Genomic DNA, 20,912 nt, shown 5'->3' with positions numbered 1-20,912 from the left:
AATATGAAGGGTTGAGCAAGGTAAGTAGGCCAAATGAGCCCAAATTGTTACCAAAATTTGGGGCTCATCAGTTAGAACAACACTTTTAGGGACTTAGGAGCCCTTGGTTTATGGACATTTTATGCTTGGGGTTACAGTGCCCAAAAATGTCTATAACAGTTGCCCCCTAAAGCGTGAGGTCGTTAATCTTTTTTGATGTTGGGTGAAATGCTTTATTATGAGGATCCAAAGTTCTTTCAAGTTGGGAGGAGACCTGTAATAAGATACAATACAATACATTATCTTCATAATTTTTTCATGATCTAGCCGAGGCGGGCATTCCCATGCTCAGCTTTATAAATTCATTTTCATGTACATAGGACAGACAATCGTCTGAGTGTAGACTGATGATTCTGGTAGAGTCATCATCCCTTTGATTGGATGATTATCTGTGCAGCAATGATGTACATTTGATGTCTTTATTTCCCTGAATATATATCGCATCCCAAATGGATGAAACTAGATCCGAGGTCTTCAATCTCGTTCGATCTTCACTTGAAGTACAAGTCTATCCATGTGAGAGATGTTCTGGAGTCGAACATGGAAAGACATCGCCTGATTACCAGCCAATGATGTAAGTTGTTAACAGGCGCGAGAGGAATCACCGATAATGATAATTACCCTCAAGGTACGGCAGTACAATTCACGTGGTGTGAATAAAGGACTTGGCGTCGAACACCACACAAAATATTTCGGTCGAAGGCCATTGATGTAAACCTATCGCCGGAAGTGAGAAACTTGCCATTGAGGCATGCAAGCTTCAAAGTACTGAACAGGGTGTTCCTAGATCGACTTCCTGGATAATGAGCCGATGTCGACAAGAAGCGATCCGTCATAGGAGGACCTTAATGAATCCCACGTCAATGACACGGAACGGAGCAAATGATTTTAATGGAGGTGAAAACGATCTGGTGATATAAGGTTCAGGGTGGCGGTCATGAAAGAATAGAGCGTAAATGTATTTGCAGCGGATGAGACACAGGTGAATTCTCTGAGTGACTTCTTTTGAACATATCGGCGACACTGACATGATGGATTGGTAGCATTAACCCCAAATGTGGATGGTGTGATGGGACCATGGTGATGTGACCGGTGAATGAAACAACCCAACCCGACTTGGATGTGGAGTGAAAGTGTCATGTTCAAGAGCGACTTGCTACCAACAAAGTTTCTTCAAGTTTTCTTCCCAATTTTTCCCCAGTCATTGCTGACCGCTACCTCTTTATTTTTGTCAAGCTTGAGGAGGATAACATATGCTTGTTCTATAATTTTCCCTTAGGGCAAACCCATCGCTATGTTTTAACGAGCCTAGCAATAGTGAAAGTCGTTCTTGTCTGCTATGGACAAGTTTGTCGCTATTAGGTTTTAACGAGTTTAATGACAAAGATAACTTGTTCCTTTTCATTTTTAGAGAGTCTGAAAAGGGACGTAAAGGAAACTCCAAAATTCCTTTTTCGTCATCTAATCCCTTAAGTCTGAAAAAGTATAAAACAATATAGAAGGGATGAATTTTCGATACTTTTAACGAGCCGAACAAAACAAGCACTCGATATTTTTGTGTAATAATCCCTCAGGTACAAAAAGACTAAAATCTAAAGGAGGGATAGCACTTCCGGTCCCTTTAACGAGCTGGAGAGGCCAATGGCTCGGAAACCTTTTCATATTTTACGGGTCAGTTGAAAAGAGCTTAAAGAAGACTCGTTTTTTGAGGAACGAGTGATAAAATTGGGTAGCAGCTAATTCCAGGTAAGGTTTGGAATTTTCCAATCACGGCAGTGTTACAAGGATGGCTAGTGAGATCACTCTTCGCAGCTTTTCCTCAAAAGGGGTAAACAATCAAATGGAGGTGAATGATCAGCCAATACAGAGTGGAGATGATGATGAGAACATGAACAAGGCTTTAAAGGCTAAAGTACTACATTCACGATGGTTATTTACCGAGAAATAGTTCATTTTTTAATGAGCTTAAATGCGGGGAGAAACGTTTGCTCATGACTTATGTTTATTTTTTAACGAGCTTGAACTATGTGCTAAAACTGCTCGATTAATCCAATCGTATAATAAGAATGTCTCATATATGAAAATGGCAATTTTTAGAGTTTTTCCCCACATCCTTTCTTTATGCAAGTTAGGGAACGACCAATCCTACGAGTTTAAAGGGTTAGAGGACCTACAAATTTGAAAAAATAAATAGTCGCTCTTCACTTGCATGCCAAAAGGTTTGCATGCCCCCAGGTATAAAATAAAGCGTCAAGGTCACCTTTTGTTCTACCAACAAAACATTTGTTTTATGAGGAAAGGTCTACCTCTTTTAGGTTACCAAAGATTGTTCTATTCACAGCGCAAACAAAACATTTCCTCGGCGATGTCTACCGAAATAGACAAAGGAGAGTGGCGGAGACGACTCCACTCACATAACTTTGACGAGGGAATCTTGTTCCAGTCTAACCCCCTTTTCCAATCATGGACAGGAGTACAGACTAGTCATATATCTCTCACGGAAACCTACTCTATACCCGAAGTTTTCCTACCGAAGCAGACCAGGGTGCATGCCCCCTAGGTTTCAGTCATGTCCCCTGAATCACTCGCGCTCATCAGGTGGACAGACTGGAGATTGATGAGACATTCCTTATGTGAAAATACCATTTAGGGATGGTATATGACTATTTTCTATGTGTGATCTGGGAAATGAAAGCTGGTCTACGAGCTTGGCCACTCTTCCTTCGTGCGGAAAACACATTACTCTAAAGATTGATGAGACAATGGCTCCCATGCAATAAATATAGTCTCGTCCAAGGAGTAGATTATAATCCAGGGGTCCTTGGACTACCATTACGTTCATATGAACGATTTTTCCTCTCAATGTTATGGGCACATTGGGAAGGATCCCTAACGGTCGACTGGTTCCTTTGTCAAAGCCTGTTAGATTTCTCATCTCAGGCAAAAGCGATGGTGAACCAAGCGCTTTCCAAGCAGTTGAGGAAAGGATACTCACAGAAGCCCCTTCATCTATGATAGTACTAGCCATAACCATTCTATATATTTGAGCAATGATTCGGAATGGTACACTAGCTGGTAAAAGGGGTCTGCCTAGTTGATTCTAGTCGAAGGAAACAATTAGGTTGCTTGGAGGTGGGACCGAATAGACGGCCAGGTACGACTCTGACGAACTTCCTTCCTGCGGTAAAGGAATGGGTAAATTTCCCCCATGTTCATTGGAGTCTGTACTTACGAAAAGAATTTGGACGGTGTCATCCTTGTTCTCTTCGGTGACTGTATCATCTGAAGATGGAACCTCTGAAGGCAAGACCAGGTCAACTGTCGCCTCGACCTTTTGACTTTCGTCTGGTATGGGTTCAGATGGTTCGTCTTCAATGATAGATGCTTCGGCCAACCACCTGGGTGGGTCAGCCAGATTTTCAACTAGTGACGGACTCGGCAAGAGTTTTTTTATATCCAGGAGGAAGTCGTAACGGTGAAACCGGACGATCGTCCAAAACTCTTTTAGCCTCATCTAAAAAGGGACAATGGTGGATGGCATGATTGATTTCGCACAGTTTACAAGGAAATCTATATTTTCCTTTTTGTCCTGGGGCTTCGCTTTCACTAGTCGACGGTGTGTTTTCAACATTATCATCAGAGGTTGATGACACCGGGTTGTGCAAACGAGGAGACTAGTCCCTTAAGATCCGAGGGATGCAGGGAAAATCTCTATGATAGTGGTCTCCTTTGCAAATGACACATGGCGATTTAGGCCTAGTCGGTGCAGTGTGTGGATTTTCGCTAGATGATGCTTGGTTTCCCCCTTTCGCTTTTGGCTCCTTCTTCTTCTTCTCTTTCTTCTTCTTTTCCTTCTTCTTCTCAGGTACTTGATTTTTGGCTTTACCAGCCTCATCAAGCGAAGAGGAAGGAGTAGAGGAAGAATTGGAGGAAGTAGAGGGTTGGGAGGTAACTCTGGATTCGTCTAGTTGCTGACTCGATTGTTCAGGAATTGCGGTGTTCTAAACGACAGAGGTTGAGAAGAGCCATACGGGCAAGCTGATTGTCAGTCCTGGAAGCGACAATGTGGCCATATGGGGTGCACCAACATCTCCCCAAGAGGAGAAAGGACTAGGATTTCCTCCAAGGGGAATTCCTTGGTTGGTGGATTCCATTTTCTCAACCTAAGATCAACGTAGGAAAGGGTGATGATTATTCCGTTTAAAATAAATTTTAGACGCTTTGACACAACTTGTTTTTTCAATTTTAAAGAGTCGAGAAAAAAAAAAGATGACTCTAGTCGCCTTCGATTTTTAATGAGCCTAAAGTGACAAGTGCTCAGATGGACCTTTTCTGTTAAGGAGTCTGAAAAGGAACGAAAGGGATTGCTCTGGAAATCTAGGTAGAGGGATTACCAAACCAATCGCAAAAATACAGAATACTTTTTACGGTACGGCAGTCAATCTTCCTGAATGCTGTGTTCAGTGCATTGCGATCGATAGGGCGGCAGACACGGCTTCCTATGGATAAAGGATTAAGCCTATTATGGTCTCCCAAAATATACTCGACGATACGTGGGAGCACAAGTTCGTACTGGCACTTCTCGTCTCAAAGTGGAGGAATCAACCAACCAACAGAGAGAACAACAGTTACCAAGCTTTACGACGCCGTAATACATCTCTAGCCTAGACTTTTAGATGTTGTGCGTTAGGTTCCAAAGCGTTGTTAGATTCATTAAATTTATTTTATAGTTGATCTTGCTTAGGAAATTTGCCTTTCAGGTTCACCGCGTGATGTAGATGTAAAATTCCTAAAATGCAATCTAAGATGATAAACAATCTTTTATCTTCTTTGTGCATGAAAATCCTAGCTACTAAGGAAAGAGAGACAGTATTCTTTCACAAAGAGCAAAGAGCACACACTATATGCACTGTCCTAAATCAAACCAATCAAACAGTCTAAATGCAAATGCACATGCATGCATTTGTTTTCGGCTTTCTTAATATGTGAATGATAAAAAGAAAGCTAATGCACAAATCTGAATTACTTTTCAAGCGACAATTACTAACAAGTTTCTTTTCAAAATCAAAAATGAAGACAATCACAACACTTTATGATTTGGAAATGAATACTTGCTTTTGACACTAGAAAAACTACAAATCCAGATCAAATACAACATTAACAAGGTAATCGACTATCAAGAGCAATTAGACTCTCTTCTACGACTGAAAACGACACTTGCGACACTTTCAAATCGAGAGACGACAGTACAACTACGTTACTTTTTTGCAAAGGAGAACTGAAAATGACTCAAAAAATACAAAAAACATTTATAGTTCTTTGCACAATGGAGGCGGAATAACAGTAAGGAAAAGGGGTTTCAAATAGAGATATACTGACTACAGGCAGAAAAATTCATGAATAGAACTGAAAAGAATGAACACGGAAACCAAAACTGAGGATCAATGCCTAGTCTGATCAGCGCACCTGTAACATAGTGAACTTGAAATGTAGTGCACCTACTACACTCGGGAAGTGCGTTGAATTTCAGATTCACAGAATAGTGCCCGCGCTGGGCTAGAGACGAGACTTTGCTTGGGTTCCGGGTCACAGTTTGTAGTTCAGTTCAGTGGTTTTGGCCGAGTAAATGGTAATCAGTAAATCAACAATCAGGGGTATATCTAAGGAGGTTACTAGAGCTACCACAAGGGCAATTAGAGATTTTGTAAATCAGTTGTTTAATTCATAAACAAAACCCGGAGATTGACTGAAGCGGCATTTATCTACTTTGCATTTGCATAGAAAATGCAGTTCGAAAGCTACCTGGCTCAACTTCAGGCTCCGTCTGTAAGTTTATAAAATAAACAACAAGGAAGATAAACAAATAACCTAGTCGCTCCCCAGCGGAGTCGCCATTTTGTTACGGGGAAAAGTGTCTATACAGAACTGCTTATCCCACTAAGGTGTGGTAGCTACCTTAGAAACAAACAAAGTAAAGCTACTTTCATTTTTCCTTTATGAAATATAGATGAGAGAAGAACAAAGGAGACCAACCTCTGTCTTGCGCTTGGCTCCTAGTTCGATTCCTCTCTCTTCCGATAGTCCTTCGCTACTTGCTTCCTTGTACACCTAGCTTCATAGAGTACCTGTAGAATCAGAGTAGCATAACACTATACAAGGACATGGATCTATAATCATAAACAATCTAGGATTAGATGTAAATTGACCATACAAATGCATAAAACATAAATGACACAAGAGTATGGAGGAAAACTTGAATAGCTTTTATTGATAATCAAGAAAGAGCCAAGGGAGTTACAACCAGTTGTTCTGACCCAGCATCATCCTCTCAGCAAGTAAGCCCTTCTTCACCTCATACAAAGCTTAGATCACCCAACACTATGATGTTGTCTCAAGAAACCAACAACAATTCCTTATAAGATGCAAAATTCCAGCCTCTGGATCTCTAGGATGAGGGATCCATATATAGATACCTGTAAGGGAGATGAGTCAGCTTGTGATTTGATTAGTGTCTTCCCTCTGATAGTTCTTGCTTCCACTTGGAGATTGATGATCTCTTACTCATCCTTGGTCGAATTCAGAGAGGCAAGTGTCATAGGAGAAGTTTCTGGAAGATTCCATGCCTATCCACCTCGCGGAATGACACTACCATTTGTCACTTCTCGCCCATTGCACCCCATAGAAGGGCTTTCTGAAATGCAATGCACTTTGCCTATGGAGTAGGTGAAATGATCCTGTTTTGACCAGTTCTAAGCAGTTTTTCATGGAGAACTTCTGGGAGAAGCTGTAATCAGTTGACCTTGTTCCTTTAGGGGTTAGAACAACACTTTTAGGGACTTAGGATCCCTTGGTTTATGGACATTTTATGCTTGGGGTTGTAGTGCCCAAAAATGTCTATAACAGGGGCTCCGTGCCAAGATCACCGCACCAATAGAGTGACTCGAGATGAGTCACGATGATTGTGTTGGGGGCATGTTGGGCATGGAATCCCCCCACAAGCAAGTTTTGGGGCTCAAATTCCACGTTTTGGTCAAGGATGTTGTAAGACTCCACAAATCGTGGGCGCAGAGCACGAAGTAGAGGTTTAGTCATAAAGTTGTCCCCCCTAACGTAATGTAAAGTCATGTCAACCTACCCATGGTCTGCGGACCATGGAATTGTATAAATAGAGCGAGGCTCTAAGTTGTAAAGGAAGTCGTAGAGGATAGAAAGAGAGTGAAGGAATGGTTCAAGCCTAGAGTATAATTCTAAGTGTCTTGGGTTGTAGTAGTAGGAAGAGGCTCTGCGGCTGAGTGCACAGAGGCCTAGTAGAGTCCACAGCTGAGTGTGCGGACCCCTGTAGCTGAGTGAGAAGGGCGGTGTCAAGTTTGTAAGCAAGGTTGAAGATTAATAAAAGAGAAGTTGACTCCTAATTTTGTGTATTTTTTGTGCATTATCTTCTTTATGTTTGTGTTTGTTTATATATTTCACACACTAATATGATTGCTAAATATGTTGTAATAACCATAAATCTTACACACACAAGCTAAGTAATCAGTTAATTAACAAGGATATTGGGTATTATACAGGTCACACCCCGAGTAGGGCTACGTGGAAGCCGCACCGCAGGTTTTGAAGGGGTCGTAAGTGTGCATAGTGACGGGTCAGACCACGAACCTCCAAAAGCCCAGCATACATCCCAAGGGTGAGGAAACTTGGTTCTAGCACCCTCCCATACTACTTCGGGTGAGACCTCAGACCGCGCTCCATAGACTTTTGCTGAAAGGGCCAGTAGTACCGTGATTTTCTTGGCTAAATCACCTCCGAACCTCGGTCAGGCCCATACAAGCCAATAGGCACGATTAGAGGAATTCCAACGTCAACATGGCAACAGGTGATTGCACCAAGTCGTCTAATATACTATATGTATGGGAATCTCTATTAGAAGACACATTACAATGTAATGGTCCCTTTCGGATTTCAGGAATGACCTCAACTTTAGGTTGAGGGATATGTAAAGGACGATTTGCGGTCGTAAGAGGCTCAGCAAATACTTTTGTTTTGGACTCAATGGCAAACGAAGTCAAGGGCTTTTCATATTAATGCGACCAAGTTTGCAGGTTGATATTGGAGGGGTTAACCTCATCAGAGTTCATCATAAGGATATGGTAGTCATGAGGACTAGAAGGTTGGGGGAGATGGGTTGCTTGACCTGGCCAAGGTTGAGTAGCAACAAATCCTTGCTGAGGGAAAGGATTTGTGAGCATTGTCAGTTGAGAGGGCACATGGTTCTAAGGCAATTATTGACCTCTAGAAGTTGCTTGAGCTTCCCACATTTAGTGCATATGGGGTAAGAGAGGACACTCATGTGAATAATGGCCATGTAGACCACAACATGCACAAGGCTTGTGTAGAAATTTTGAATAATATGACACTTATTCACAGAGATTATCTCGATTATACACTATTGTGGAATACATGCATAATACATAACCTCCCCTGCATTGATCATCAATTTTGCGGAATTAAAAACAATGAAACATCAATCGCATGCACATATTAACACAGTATGTAACCCAGGGAAAGCATATAGCTGAAAACCCCCACACTATATATATATTATAATGATTGAGAACATGTAAAAATACATAGTACAATACTCCTCACAAGTACTCAGTACTATCTCCACCTGTTACACACAAAACTAGCTTAGATATGATCAATCACATCTCAAATCTCCTCCACTGCTTTGCTTGCCTCCACTGTGCAATCCTGCAAGAGAATAGATGATGAATGGCTGAACCAAACTCGTATTTCTTTGGCTAAACCATGCAATCCGCATTGGCATTACTCAATCCATTGATTGTGCAAGATCTCATGCACAACTATAGTCATAACTGATAGCAATCTCAACCTCTAACACCTGTCTCCACTGAATTGTCCATGCACTGAGTTAACTGATGTATTCTTTAGTTTCTTTATGAGTTAATAATTATTGAATTAATTAATAATTTAATTCACACAACTCATCACTAGTGTATTCTGCAGTTAGACTAAATACAACTAGTTTAACCAAGTCAAACTGAACACAACTCCATCAACTCCACAATCAACTCCACCGAAACTCAACCACATGAGTTCTAACTGAAGTCCTGCATGCAATAGCTCAAATGACCCACAAGAAAACCGTATTTCCTTCTGACAGCTACATGTGCCACATCTGTAGCTCAAACTGAAGTGCTCCAAGAGGATAAGATAATGTTTATAGTGCAAATATTATTATGAGAAAATAATATTCGACTGTTCTATTTTTAGCCTGGCAGTCTAAAAATAGAAACCTGCCCATATGTCTAAAAATAGAAGTCCATCTATTTTTTCCAACATGACCAATCATCCACAAATAACATACTGCAACTCATAGACCATGATCCATATGTCTAAAAATAGACATAGTATAAAAAAAGACTTTGCGCCAAAAATAGCCTGCGGGCCCACTTAGTGAAGGTGACTCCTTTCCACTAAGATCCATAATCTTGTTGCATTTTCAACACTCCCTCTCAACAAGATATGGATTATCTGCAACCCCTATCCTGCAACTCTGGAATGTTCTGCATGCAACACATTTTCTCGGTCCACATGCTCCAACAACACTTGGAACAAGAACACTCCCAACTGACCACTCTGTTGGGCTAGGAACATACTCTAATGCTGAAGCTCTACCTTCTGCTGACAAGTGCTCCCTCTCTGACATCTACGCTACTACAACATCTCCATGAATCTCGCACCATTGCACACCTCTTTGTGCCACCTAGCACTGTGCAAAACACTTGTGCCTCTCACATTGCTGCAACCTGCTAGCTATGTGCTATCCTGGGATTCCATGCACTGTCACTCTCTCTGCCGCTCCATCCGCATCTGTCTCTACCCAATCAGTCAGTTCCTGCTACTCCACATCAGGGCTCCCGTAGCAAGGTCTCATCCAAGAGGCTGGGTACCTTAAGGATCCTGCCCCTCCTCCTTGGGACGATCAATCCACATCACCCCACCTCCTACCTGGAGGTATGGCTGCATGCGATCCCTCAGCCCACCTGGCTTGAAGTTTCCCCCTACTGGAGGTCTCTGCATGAGTAGATGTCTCTACTCGATCTCCTCTCAGCTTCCCTTATTGTGGCTGCTCCACAACCTCCTGAAGCTGTTGCACCAATCGTGGCTCCTCCACAATCGTCTGAGACTTCTTCTGGCTCTACATGTTGAGAGGTAATATACGCTCCCTCTCAACCACCAAGTCTCCATCAGTTTCCTTGTTGCTCAAGGCTTTACATGCATCTTGAACCTCAAGAGCATACAGGTTCTTGACCCGTGAACCATTCTGCTTCACCTGTCTAGTGATGATGCGTCTAAGGAAAATCTTTCCCTTACTGAAGACTACATCATACCCTCTGTCTTCCAGCATCGCGATCGACACCAAGTTTCTCTTTAGTCCTGGTACATACTTGGCATCGGTCAAGGTAAGGCGAGCTCCATGCTTCCTCTGAAAAATAATCGTGCCTACACCTGAGACACTATACTTCTCATCATTACCCATTGCTATGAGTATCTGAAGATCTTTCTCCTCCAAAGTACTGAACAAACTTTTGTCATCAGTCATGTGGAAAGAAGCTCCATTGTCAAGAAACCAACCACTTCCCACCATGGATGAAACCATGCATGCGAAGAGTGTGAAATCCAACTCAAACTGTGAAGCAAGTTCCTCACCTTCAGATCCTTCCCCGGATCCCTTCTTGGATTTCTTCTTTGGGCAATTAGTAACATAATGGCCCAACTCATGACAATGAAATCATCTCACCTTCAACTTTTCAACCTTCTTCCCATCATTGGAAGAACTAGATTCGGAAAGAGAACCCTTCTCCTTCCCTTTCTTCGCCTTACTCACTAAGGCACAGTTCTCCTCATCATGCATGCATGAAGAACTATCTCTGGTGCTCTGTCTGATCTCCTCTTGCACAAGATCCGACCAAAGTCTCTCCCATCCTGGCAATTTCTCCCGACCATTGACAGAGTCTTGATAGGAATGCCAACTCTTCGGAAGACCAAGGAGAGCCAAGCTCACCAAGTCCTCATCATCAACAGTTACCCCCACACTTCCCAGCTCATCCCGGCATTGGGTGAATTTCGTGAGATACCTGGGCATACTGTCTCCATTCTCACACTTAATGTTTCTGAGTTTATCCTTGAGTGCTAACTTCCTCTGGTCGCTCTTGCTTTGGAATAGATCTGTCAATGCTTTCCACATCAAGTATGGAGAAGCCTTTCCATGCAGGCTAGATACAATGTGATCCTTCATGCCCTCCAACAGAATCCTTCGACACTTTGTTGTCTTCTTTTGCCAAACCATAGCTTTAGCAGCATCAGTAGGTTTTGGGACTTCAACATCTATGAAATCCTTCAACCCATTGTCATCTAACACTACCTCCATCCTGTATTTCCATACAATATAGCTCGAGCTGCCTTCAAGAGCATACTCCAATCGCAATCCGTTGAAAGACATTTCAACTTTGACACCAAGAAAACACTGCTGCAAATTCGAATTCCACCAGCTCAAAACTCAACCGCTTCTGATCTAAAATTCGTGAGAACAAAGTATTTCTCATACAAAGATTGACTATATGGGCTTTTACCGGATATCTCACCTTTCAAAGGAAGGATGAATCCAGAGGCTACGTGGCCCGATTACAGACTCTGCCTGAAGAAATAAAATGTAAACACTTTCTGAATAATAGATTTGATGATCAACAACTCTGATACCATGTAGAAATTTTGAATAATATGACACTTATTCACATAATTATCCCGATTATACACTATTGCGGAATACATGCATAATACATAAGCTCCTCTACGTTGATAATCAATTTTACGGAATTAAAAACAATGAAACATCAATCGTATGCACACATTAACACAGTATGTAACCCGGGGAAATCATATAGCTGAAAACCCCCACGCTATCTGTATATTATAATGATTGAGAACATGTAACAATACATAGTACAATACTCCTCACAAGTACTCAATACTATCTCCACCTGTTACACACAAAACTAGCTCAGATCTGATCAATCACAGCTCAAATCTCATCCACTGCTTTGCCTGCCTCCACTGTACAATCCTGCAAGAGAATAGATGATGAATGGCTGAACCAAACTCGTATTTCTTTGGCTGAACCACACAATCCTCATTGGCATTACTCAATCCATTGATTGTGCAAGATCTCATGCACAACTATAGTCACAACTGATAGCAATCTCAACCTCTAACACCTGTCTCCACTGAACTGTCCATGCACTGAGTTAACTGATTTACTCTTTAGTTGCTTTATGAGTTAATAATTAGTGAATTAATTAATAATTTAATTCACACAACTCATCACTAGTGTATTATGCAGTTAGACTAAATACAACTAGTTCAACCAAGTCAAACTGAACACAACTCCATCAACTACACAATCAACCCCACCGAAGCTCAACCACATGAGTTCTAACTGAAGTCCTGCATGCGATAGTTCAACTGACCCACAAGAAAAGCGTATTTCCTTCTGACAGCTGCATTTGCCACATCTGTAGCTCAAACTGAAGTGCTCCAAGAGGATAAGATAATGTTTATAGTCCAAATATTATTATGAGACAATAATATTCGACTGTTCTATTTTTAGCCTGGCAGTCTAAAAATAGAAACCTGCCCATATGTCTAAAAATAGAAGTCCATCTATTTTTGCCAACATGACCAATCATCCACAAATAACATACTGCAACTCATAGACCATGATCCATATGTCTAAAAAGAGACATAGTCTAAAAATAGACTTTGCACCAAAAATAGCCTGCAGGCCCACTTAGTGAAGGTGACTCCTTTCCACTAAGATCCATCATCTTGATGCATTTTCAACAGCTTATTCATACGAATAGCCTTGCTCTACTTGGGCTGGCTACCCTGTTGCTAGTTGTTGGTGTTAGTCTAGTTGCCTTGGGGTTCACTAGGTTGATTACCTTGATTACCCTGGTTAACCTTATTACCTTTCCCCTTATTCTTTTTCTTTGAATTTTGGGGATTGGTAGCACTACGTTGTGCAAACACCTGGCCCTAAGGGGGTGGTAGCTACTGGGGCTGAAGATGCATGGGAGGCTACGACGCTAATTCTTGAAGGGATGGAGCACTAGGCTTCAACAGTTTGGTAGATGGGTTGGGGCCCTGGAAACATGTTGCTAGCAGGAGGGGCATAAGTGTTGGAGGAACTGGTGCCCCCCTGCGAGTAGCCATAAATTTTTTGAGTATATGGCGAAGAGTGTGAAAGGGATCCAACGATATTGTTAGCGGCGTGAGATGCCCCCATTGGATTGAGACTTCCAGGACGCTGTAGGTCTGAAATGACAGTATAGGCATAACCGGATTGTGCATAAATTAGATCGTATCAGAGTCGCTAATTTGTTGTAGCATTTTCTTCTCAAAGATGTACGAAAAGAACCCACTTAATATTGTGGATGAAAAACAATCTCAACAATATAAATTGTTGTTAAAAATTGTAGATCTACAGCAACTGATAGAAACAGAACCTGCCAAAGTCTGGATATATGCCACAATCATAGTTAAACAACAAAAAGAAAGAGTAATAACTCCATTCATCTAATGGAAACTAGATATATGTAAAGAATAATTTTATTATAACACCTGCGAAGGGAACAAATAGATGTTACCAGTCCCCCTCTATGGGATGGGTTCTTGGCTGTCCTCAAACGTCTTATGGAAAACCCTTCTATTTATAACAAAATATTGAGTTATCCTCGAATAATGAGGAATAATAAAATATTATTGATCCCATTCTTGGATTAACCACTAGGAATATTTTATTATATTTGTTTAGGAGGGGAAAAGTATTTAAACTTTTATTTAGAAATAATAAATAAATAAATGATTTATTTTAGTATGGGGGATTTACGCAGTGCATTATATTAGATATCATTTTTGGGATTCAACTGCGTTAAGTAAGTCATTCAAACATATGAGGCACAATACTTGCTAAGGTTTTGCAAATGGGGTAGCAAGCTAAGTGGGCTTGATTGTGGGGAAAAACTCCACAGTTAAGCGCGCTTGAGCCAGAGGAGTTCTGGGATGGGTGACCTCCTGGGAAGTCCTGGTTACCGGGTGCAAGCCCCGGAAGTGATGATTGATGCTATGTGATTCGCTCTCCACATTTCACTAGTTTCAATCCCACTTCTTCACCCCTGTGAGCATCACCCGATGCAATGAGTGCTAAGTGAACTATTCAAAAATCATGAGAAATTAGTCAGTTACGACTACCTCTCACGGAAATGGTCATATGTTTGAATGACTTACTTAACGCAGTTGAATCCCAAAAATGATATCTAATATAATGCACTGCGTAAATCCCCCATACTTAAATTCAAAAAGAGTCAAGGGATCTCTACTTGAATGGTTCATGAGGCACAATACTTGCTAAGGTTTTGCAAATGGGGTAGCAAGCTAAGTGGGCTTGATTGTGGGGAAAAACTCCACAATTAAGCGCGCTTGAGCCAGAGGAGTTCTGGGATGGGTGACCTCCTGGGAAGTCCTGGTTACCGGGTGCAAGCCCCGGAAGTGATGATTGATGCTATGTGATTCGCTCTCCACATTTCACTAGTTTCAATCCCACTTCTTAACCCCTGTGAGCATCACCCGATGCAATGAGTGCTAAGTGAACTATTCAAAAATCATGAGAAATTAGTCAGTTACGACTACCTCTCACGGAAATGGTCATATGTTTGAATGACTTACTTAACGCAGTTGAATCCCAAAAATGATATCTAATATAATGCACTGCGTAAATCCCCCATACTTAAATTCAAAAAGAGTCAAGGGATCTCTACTTGAATGGTTCATGAGGCACAATACTTGCTAAGGTTTTGCAAATGGGGTAGCAGGCTAAGTGGGCTTGATTGTGGGAAGAACTCCACAGTTAAGCGCGCTTGAGCCAGAGGAGTTCTGGGATGGGTGACCTCCTGGGAAGTCCTGGTTACCGGGTGCAAGCCCCGGAAGTGATGATTGATGCTATGTGATTCGCTCTCCACATTTCACTAGTTTCAATCCCACTTCTTCACCCCTGTGAGCATCACCCGATGCAATGAGTGCTAAGTGAACTATTCAAAAATCATGAGAAATTAGTCAGTTACGACTACCTCTCACGGAAATGGTCATATGTTTGAATGACTTACTTAACGCAGTTGAATCCAAAAAATGATATCTAATATAATGCACTGCGTAAATCCCCCATACTTAAATTCAAAAAGAGTCAAGGGATCTCTACTTGAATGGTTCATGAGGCACAATACTTGCTAAGGTTTTGCAAATGGGGTAGCAAGCTAAGTGGGCTTGATTGTGGGGAAAAACTCCACAGTTAAGCGCGCTTGAGCCAGAGGAGTTCTGGGATGGGTGACCTCCTGGGAAGTCCTGGTTACCGGGTGCAAGCCCCGGAAGTGATGATTGATGCTATGTGATTCGCTCTCCACATTTCACTAGTTTCAATCCCACTTCTTCACCCCTGTGAGCATCACCCGATGCAATGAGTGCTAAGTGAACTATTCAAAAATCATGAGAAATTAGTCAGTTACGACTACCTCTCACGGAAATGGTCATATGTTTGAATGACTTACTTAACGCAGTTGAATCCCAAAAATGATATCTAAAATGATTTATTTATCATCGCAAGGAATTAGTTAAGGAATAATAAACAAATAAGGATTTATTTAATTAACCCTAAGGGATTTAATCAAATTTAACCAAGAATAATAATTAATTAGCGATTAATTAATTATTCTTGGAGAAAAATAAGATAATTAATAATTTATCTGTTTATTTTTCATAATTGGGTCAAATATGACAAGGAATAATAATTAAACAATGGTTTAATTAATCATTCCTAGAAAAAAATCAAATAAATAGTGATTTATTTAATTATTCTTCATGGGTTTAACTATTAATTACTTAACAAAGGTGGTTTATTAACTTCTCACAGTGGAAGCAATTTTACTATGGTAAAATTGGCTTTACATGGTGTACTTTGATCCATCTAGTAAATTAGGTTAGATGATCAATTTTTTGGTGATAACAAAAACATTCCCTCTTATTATAACACCATTATGATTAATGATATTTTAGCCAAGTTGTAAGGGATTATTTTGTTAAACAAGATTATCCCATGGCTAGAAAGCCATGATAAAATAAGTAAAGATTAAGCTAGGTTTAGGAGATATCATTCAACTAAGCACTAGCTTGTTACTCTATGGAGCATTGTGGAAGAGTGTTTCCATGATAAAACTAATCTCTTATATTGTTTTGTTGATTTTAGAAAAGCTTTTGATACTATTCCCAAGAAAAATGTATGGAAGGTGCTAGAAGAGATAATGGTTTTTCTCAAGTTGAGGGTTGTTGTGACAAGGTTGTATGAGAATGTTATTTCTAAGTTTAGAACCCCTAAGGAATGGTCATATTAAATTAACTATATTATTAGACTCAAAAGAGTTTTCCCTTGTCCCCTACCATTTTTGGCATATGCATTGATCAACCTAAAGAATGTTGGAAGGTGTAGGTTATATTGATCTCATGCTCACTAGTATAGTCATAACTCTTCTCCTTTATGTTGACAATTTGTTTCTTTTGGCAAGAAGTCATTACAATCTTGGTAAGAAACTAATAATCCTCCAAGATTTTTGTTCCAAGATGGATATGGTTGTTAATATTGTCAAAACAAAAATCATGATAATTAAATCTTGAAACATCACATATGAAACTTTCATTTATGATAACAACAAATTGGAAGTTACTTTGTAAAAATATCTTGAAATTTCAATGTTTATCACAAGCTCAATTGGAATTATAGCATTGAGAAAAGTATAAATGGAGAAAGAAAAACTTATTATGGGCTTGAAAAAAATTGTAAATCAACATATCTTTGGATATGGGATATAATGAAACTCCTTTTTAGGACTCTCGTCACTTTTTCTATCATATATTGCAATATCACAAAGAGTTGTGAAGGAATATAGAACAAACCCAAAAGAAATTTTTAACCTCTACAGTCTAAAGGTTAAAGAAAATACACCCTATCTATCCTTCTAATTGAAGCAAGTCTTTCCTGTAGTGATAACATGGCTATGAATAGGTATCTTATGTATAAGAAGAGGATAAACAACATGGAAGAAAAGAGCTTTCCTCAAATTGTTTCTATCTCTAGCCAAAATCACCATGTTAGGCTTAAGCATAGATGACATAAGGATGCGTAATCTTTGCTAGACTGTTAGGGAATAAAGGAGAAGATCATTTCGGAGTATAGATAATATTAAAAATATTATTGCATTGAAATTTAAGGAGAAGATGTGATGTGATAATGAGTTAGAGGGGAAAAGGAAACAAAGATGGGGGTGATCAACCTAAATCTTGAAAATCAAAATTATCTTTCTATCTCGACTAGTGTAAAGGAGAAGATAAGTATTGCTAAAATAAGAACAAATTCTCGTGAGCTTTCTAGTGAAGTTAGGTGTTGGTCAATTCCAAAAACAACATGTGATGATAAAGGATTTGCGATAGTCATACATGGTTGAAAATTAAAAATTCTTGTTCAACTAATACTCACACTAAATTTAAAATTCAAGATATTTGTCACAATACCAACCTTCTTAACCTTTTAAGTCAACAAAATTATGTTATTCTTAGAATAATTATCTTAATATTTGTTTAGTATAGAAATAAAAGACCAAAGTAATCTCTTACCTTCTAATCTTCTTATAAACTATTTCATAATAATAATCCTCATCATCAAAAAAATTATTATAGTTTATTCTCTTAATATCTTAGCGTAAATTTTTTATATCTATCTAATTAGTTATTCAAAATTTTAGTATATGTGAAAAAATCTTCCTAATTAATTTAAATTAACTTCTGATTAATATGTCATCAAAAATATAGTTTCTAAACAAATTCTTAAACTAAAAGGATAATATACTTTTTTGAAGTAAACTTTAATATATTTACATACAATATTATCAGATAGATTAATCAGTGTAATGTTGGTTTGTGGAAATTGCTATTTATGTTCACTTTCTATAAAAGTCAACCTGGTTGCTTAACAAAAATTACCCACGGCTCAATTGAACCTATTAAATGTATTATAAAATTAACAAAACCTTCAGGGAAATCGGACCAAATTCGAATAAAAAATCCTTTCCGTTATTCGAAGCGACAATTCTATTGGAAAGGACAACACTGCTGATGAACGCTAAATACCTTGGACAAAGGATTCCCTCTAAACCCGACTTTTTAAATATATAATACAATTTCACAAAAACTCCTGAAGTTTCAACACTAGTTGAAGCCTTGTAGGATTTTCTTACCTAAACTGAACCTGGTTAAAGTATATTTTAAGAGTCAACATGGTTCTTCCTGAAAGTATTCCAGGTTTACAGGAAATGGAAGGTGTATTCCCGGATTTGAGGCAGTGGAAGATTCTAGCACAACTTTCGTTAATTATAAACACCAATTTTAAGCAACGAATAGCCAACAGAGAGATATGTAATCCTTCATAATAAGGATTTTCTGATACAAATTGGATATTCCACAATGAAGCTTACAATGAATTTCTCTTTCTCAATAGCATTTATTATGATAATCTATCTGCATTCATGGAGGCACAGTTATGCAGCGGCAGCTTGTCACAGCGCTATTTACAGTTTTGGCGATTCTTTGGCGGATACGGGGAACTGGTTAGCCTGGAATCCCTCCGCTGCTGGAAACATCGGTAGACCGCCTTATGGCGAAACTTATTTCAAAAGAGCTACAGGCCGGTTTTCGGACGGCCGATTGGTCGTGGATTATATCGGTATGTTCGAACCTTGTGCTGAATAAAGAATTTTTTATGTTTTTCAAGTCATTGACTAATTACTTTCTGTATTTGGCAGCTCAAGCTTCAGGTATTCCTTTTTTGGCTCCATATCTGAGTAACACTAGCAAACTGGAAGGGGCTGGAAGCACAGCTAACACTAGCGGTGTTAACTTCGCAGTGGCAGGAGCCACGGCCTTGCGACCTTCATTCTTTGTAGCAAAGTCAATCTCGCCTCCTATGACTTCATTTTCTCTGGACACGCAGATCCAGTGGTTTTTGAAGCACAGAAAGAAATTGTGTGCCGCTTCTACAGGTTCTTGATCTTTATAAGATGATCTACCTAAATTTCACTCATTTGGTGACTTATTAACCTTTAATTGTATGTGATTCGAACTTGTGACTGATTGTGTAAAATATGTAGACTGTGAGGAGCATTTTGCAAATGCATTGTTTATGGTGGGAGAGATTGGCGGAAACGACTTCAATGATCCATTCATGCAGGGACGGCCGATGGAAGAAGTCGAAAGATTTGTCCCTTTAGTCGTCGATAAGACCGTTAAAGCAATGCAGGTAATCTCAATCTGTTTCACAGAAGCTAAGCTAAATTCGTTAAATTAAAGCAAAATTGTACTTCATCGTTTCTTCCTTTTATTGCAGACTTTGATTACAGTAGGCGGAGCAAGGAAGATTTTAGCTCAGAACAACTTACCGATTGGCTGTTCTGCTTTATATTTAAGAAAATATGCTACTGGACCTGAAAAAGAACCGCTGGACTCAATGGGATGCATGCCGAGGTTTAATGCTTTCGCCAGGAGAGGCAATGATCTTCTTCAAGGTCGAGTGGAAAAGTTGCAAGTTCAATATCCGGAGGTTAAATTTGTGTTTGGAGACAATTACAATGCTGTTCTCAAAATTTTAAAGTCTCCACAGCTGTCTGGTAAGTAAATGAAAGAGGAAACTCACAGGGTTTTTGACAGATTCTTATTTTACTTTGATCTTTACCAAAAGATTAGATATATTGTTTAAACATTTGCGAGAAATGTTGATTTTCCTGTTCAGCATTGGGGTCAAAGGCTTTATACGCATGCTGTGGAGCGGGTGGACCGTATAATTACAATCCTCAAATCCCTTGCGGCGTAAGGTCAGCAGTTCCCTGTGCAAATCCTGAACAATATTTCAACTGGGATGGAATTCATTTAACGGATGCCGCTTATGGAAAAATCGCCAATTTATTTTTGGACGGCACCTTCACGACTCCCGCTCTTCACACTTTGTGCAGCGCTTAATGGATTAGAATATCGAATAAAAAGGAGAAACTATCGCTAAATCGAATATTAACATCTTACCTGCAGTGAAGTCTCCGCCAATCGATTTGTCAGATTTATGGGATGGAAAATAATTATGAAAAATTCATGTTCTTTATTTAATTTCAAGCACGTCTCGTGTCCACTTGTAATATGCTTCTCTGGAGGTGGTTTTTAAAACATTCTTTTATTGGTTCTACGTGCAAACTTAAGAAGTGCTTCTCAACTATTGCTTTATTCAAATGTGGATTGAAATTGTAATTCCCTTTAACGCGAGTAACGCTTTGTTTATATTATTTTTATATTCATGTATCAACTTTTGTTAAAGTATAGAAGTTATATATATAAACGTTTAAATGATAGAGAATTTAGTACGAATGGGCAAATTATGTCATCTAGAGATAGGAAAATTGTTTTCGTGATGCTCACGTTCTCACATTCTATTGCCCCACAATTTTTATGTTATTTCTTATATAACTTTTTATGTGATTAATAGTTACATTCTCTTCTAAGTATGACTTGCTTATGATAGTTGAATGGTTTAAATCATCCAAACTAAGACTCAATTAATGATTCATATTTACAATTTATTTGACTAGTGAATAATAAATCAAATGTATTTATTTTTAAATATTTAATGTAATTCATGTTATAAATTTGAG

General features: G+C 39.4%; 1 protein-coding gene across 1 annotated transcript; it reads left to right on the top strand.

The window, feature by feature from the left end:
- The first annotated feature begins 18,497 nt into the window (after nt 1-18,497).
- Nucleotides 18,498-20,232, top strand: LOC149146124 (GDSL esterase/lipase At5g45910-like). The gene is made up of 6 exons (XM_089452667.1): nt 18,498-18,559; nt 18,759-18,943; nt 19,023-19,259; nt 19,368-19,516; nt 19,604-19,883; nt 20,006-20,232. Exons 1-6 carry the CDS (start codon nt 18,498-18,500, stop codon nt 20,230-20,232), a joined length of 1,140 nt encoding a protein of 379 aa, XP_089308793.1.
- The last annotated feature ends 680 nt before the right edge of the window (nt 20,233-20,912 follow it).

The sequence above is a fragment of the Pinus tabuliformis genome, chromosome X (assembly GCF_031772625.1).
Source record: "Pinus tabuliformis cultivar Carrire ecotype Pingquan chromosome X, CPIR1, whole genome shotgun sequence".
Lineage (NCBI taxonomy): Eukaryota > Viridiplantae > Streptophyta > Pinopsida > Pinales > Pinaceae > Pinus > Pinus tabuliformis.
Note: the sequence above shows the minus strand (reverse complement) of the source record. Positions and strands in the feature narration are given on the sequence as shown.